The following is a 2,500-nucleotide window of genomic DNA, read 5'->3' as shown; positions in this document are numbered from 1 at the left end:
CACACCTGAAACAACACACACACAGATTAAATTAGGCTGAACAACAATGTAAAAATATATATTTAGTATTAAATCAAAAAAAATTTTATTGTCTGAAAACTTGACATTCCCACAGCTACCAAAGCTTAACACATGCTGTAGGGATTTACTTTACATGATCTGTAATCACATCCTAGTCCCTGTCCTTACTGACAAACGTACGGTGTGTGTGTGTGACAGAGAGAGAGAGAGAGAGAGAAAGAGAGAGGAAAGACAGAGAGAGAGAGATGGGGAAAGGAAATTAGTTTGGTTTGTGTCTCTTATAATAAAATGAAATAATGCAAATTCTAACAACATGCCATTCTCTCACACAACAACTGCAACTGTGTGTGTGTTTCTGTGTCTGTGTGTGTTACTCACAGGGGTTTGCTCAGACTGATGGTTGCTGGGGTTGAATCTGTAGGAAGGCAGCTGTTTCAATGTCAGCTTTTGTCAGGCCGCGTGGTTTGGCTTCACCCGAGACGCTCGGCGAGGTTCAGCAGAAGCCTAACACAAATGTGAAATCAACGGGAACCGTCAAAGACATTGGTGTAAAAACTCCATAACACACATAATTAGCACCTTCGTTATGAAACGTTATGATTTTACAGATCGCATTCACCTAGTGGTTTTACACACCTTTTTTTTGTATTAACACTTATAACACAGGTTTATATTCGAAGGTCTTCCTGAATGTAAGACACAAACACCTCATGTGTTTGGTGAACAGTTTTATTTATGTCTGTGTGTTTAAGTCTCCATGATGCTGCACAGACAAAAAGTGTGTCCTAAAATAGTTGGTGCTGAATCACTATGGAAACCGGCCATGCTACAACGCTTCGGCTCTATCTCCGCCCCCACCCCCACCCACCCCCCCTGCTGATACCGCTCGTGTACACCGTAAACGATCGTTCACCTCGTAGTTCTCAACTTCGCCGTCGTCTACGTCCCGCTCTATGCTGATTGCAGGCCCCACCGCTGTAGGCTGCACTGGAAGAACAGATCTACACAGAAAAAAAAATCCAAATTAGATTATAATAATAATATATCTGTATACAGCCCGGAAATACGGCTTGAAACATTGTTGTCCGAAACTCACAGGAAGTACGGAAGGAGGCTGGGATGATATGGGGGTGGAGCCACGGCTTGCTGTGAACGGTACCGGCGGCCCGCGATGCGCCGAGGCATGAAGTGTGGATACGGCTGCGTGGGACAAAAAGAGAGGATGTTAACTGCTCTGTACAATCGTTATCAAACCCGTCGATAAAGGAATCGCTGCTTTTAAACTCCTCACCACGCCGAAGAGCTCTTGTGGCAGGGGGTCGTGAGAGAGGAACTGCAGCTGTGTAGATGGAGGAAGGGGGCTTGGGTGGCCCGAGTGGGCGTAGTTAAAGCTGCCTCCTACAGGCAGGTGTTCTCCGAGGAGCTCCACCTCGTTCTCAATCCTCTGTAGTGGCTACACACACACACACATCAGCATGACTTGTAAGGTACAAATCAAAATATCGTTTCTATACCTGTGCGTTTCTATACACGTGTCTGTCTGCCTAATACTCACTGATCTTGACTGCTGTGTCTGGAAGGGCAGGAAGTGTGTGGGCGGGGCCAGGTGTGGCGGGTGGTGATGGTGCGAGAGGTGGTGTGGTGGGTGAAGCAGGAAGGCAGAGTCACTGGAAAGCAGTGAGGGAAACGCGTACGGCACGGGTAAGTGCTGCACTGAACACGCAGGTAGCATCTAAAGAGAAAGAGGAAATACATTTTTATTTAAACAGAAAATCTATTCGCCACATGGGGGCAGCAGAGTATAACAAGTGTGAGGCCTCAACTCACTCACTCTTTCTCTCTTGCGCTCTCTCTCTCTCTCTCTCTCTCACACACACACACACACACACACACACACACACACACACACACACACACACAAAAACACACCGGAGGTGGGCAGACGGGGTAGTGCTGCTGGCTGCTGAAGACCACTGAGCAAGCAGGCACCTGCTGCTGAGACGAGCATGCTGGGATATGCTGTCCTGTACAGAGAGGAGGCGGGAGGGCGTGGGCTGCAACCGGAGACACTGTGTATGATACGGGGACTGTACCCTGAGGAAGCTACCACACACATACACAAACACATACATACACACATACTCTTCATGATGATAACACACTAGATTTACATTTTTTGTTCTTCATCACACCATAACCAGCGTCTTACCTGTTCGTGAAGGTCCATGACCATAGCGCCTTGCTGCTGCGGATGAAGTAACCGTGGTGACAGAGCAGGAGGGTGGAAGGCGCGTGGTTCGTCGGTGCCTGTCGGGGGGTGAGGGGGCACAGCTGGGCCATAGGAGTGAAGCGCATGTGTGTGAGGATGATGAGGGTGGTGGTAGTTCTCGTCTTGGGGCCCTCCAGGTGAGCCATGATGAAGCCGAGTGAGGCGATCACGCCGGGCACGCTGACGCCGTGCTGGTGGGCTGATGCACCA

At 48.8% G+C, this 2,500-nt stretch overlaps 1 protein-coding gene across 1 annotated transcript in view; it reads right to left on the bottom strand.

Moving 5' to 3' along the window:
* rnf38 (ring finger protein 38) overlaps nt 1-2,500 on the bottom strand; it is a 39,926-nt gene that overhangs the window by 9,792 nt on the left and 27,634 nt on the right. The window contains 10 exon segments of the mRNA XM_047816389.1: nt 1-8; nt 404-453; nt 455-496; nt 498-525; nt 918-1,022; nt 1,118-1,221; nt 1,313-1,474; nt 1,577-1,753; nt 1,951-2,124; nt 2,231-2,489. The exon segment at nt 1-8 is cut by the window's left edge and continues 95 nt beyond it. Of these exon segments, the coding sequence (XP_047672345.1) occupies nt 1-8; nt 404-453; nt 455-496; nt 498-525; nt 918-1,022; nt 1,118-1,221; nt 1,313-1,474; nt 1,577-1,753; nt 1,951-2,124; nt 2,231-2,489 (1,109 nt within the window).

The sequence above is a fragment of the Tachysurus fulvidraco genome, chromosome 7 (genome assembly GCF_022655615.1).
Source record: "Tachysurus fulvidraco isolate hzauxx_2018 chromosome 7, HZAU_PFXX_2.0, whole genome shotgun sequence".
Taxonomy (NCBI): Eukaryota; Metazoa; Chordata; class Actinopteri; order Siluriformes; family Bagridae; genus Tachysurus; species Tachysurus fulvidraco.
This window is presented reverse-complemented; position numbering and strand designations above follow the sequence as displayed.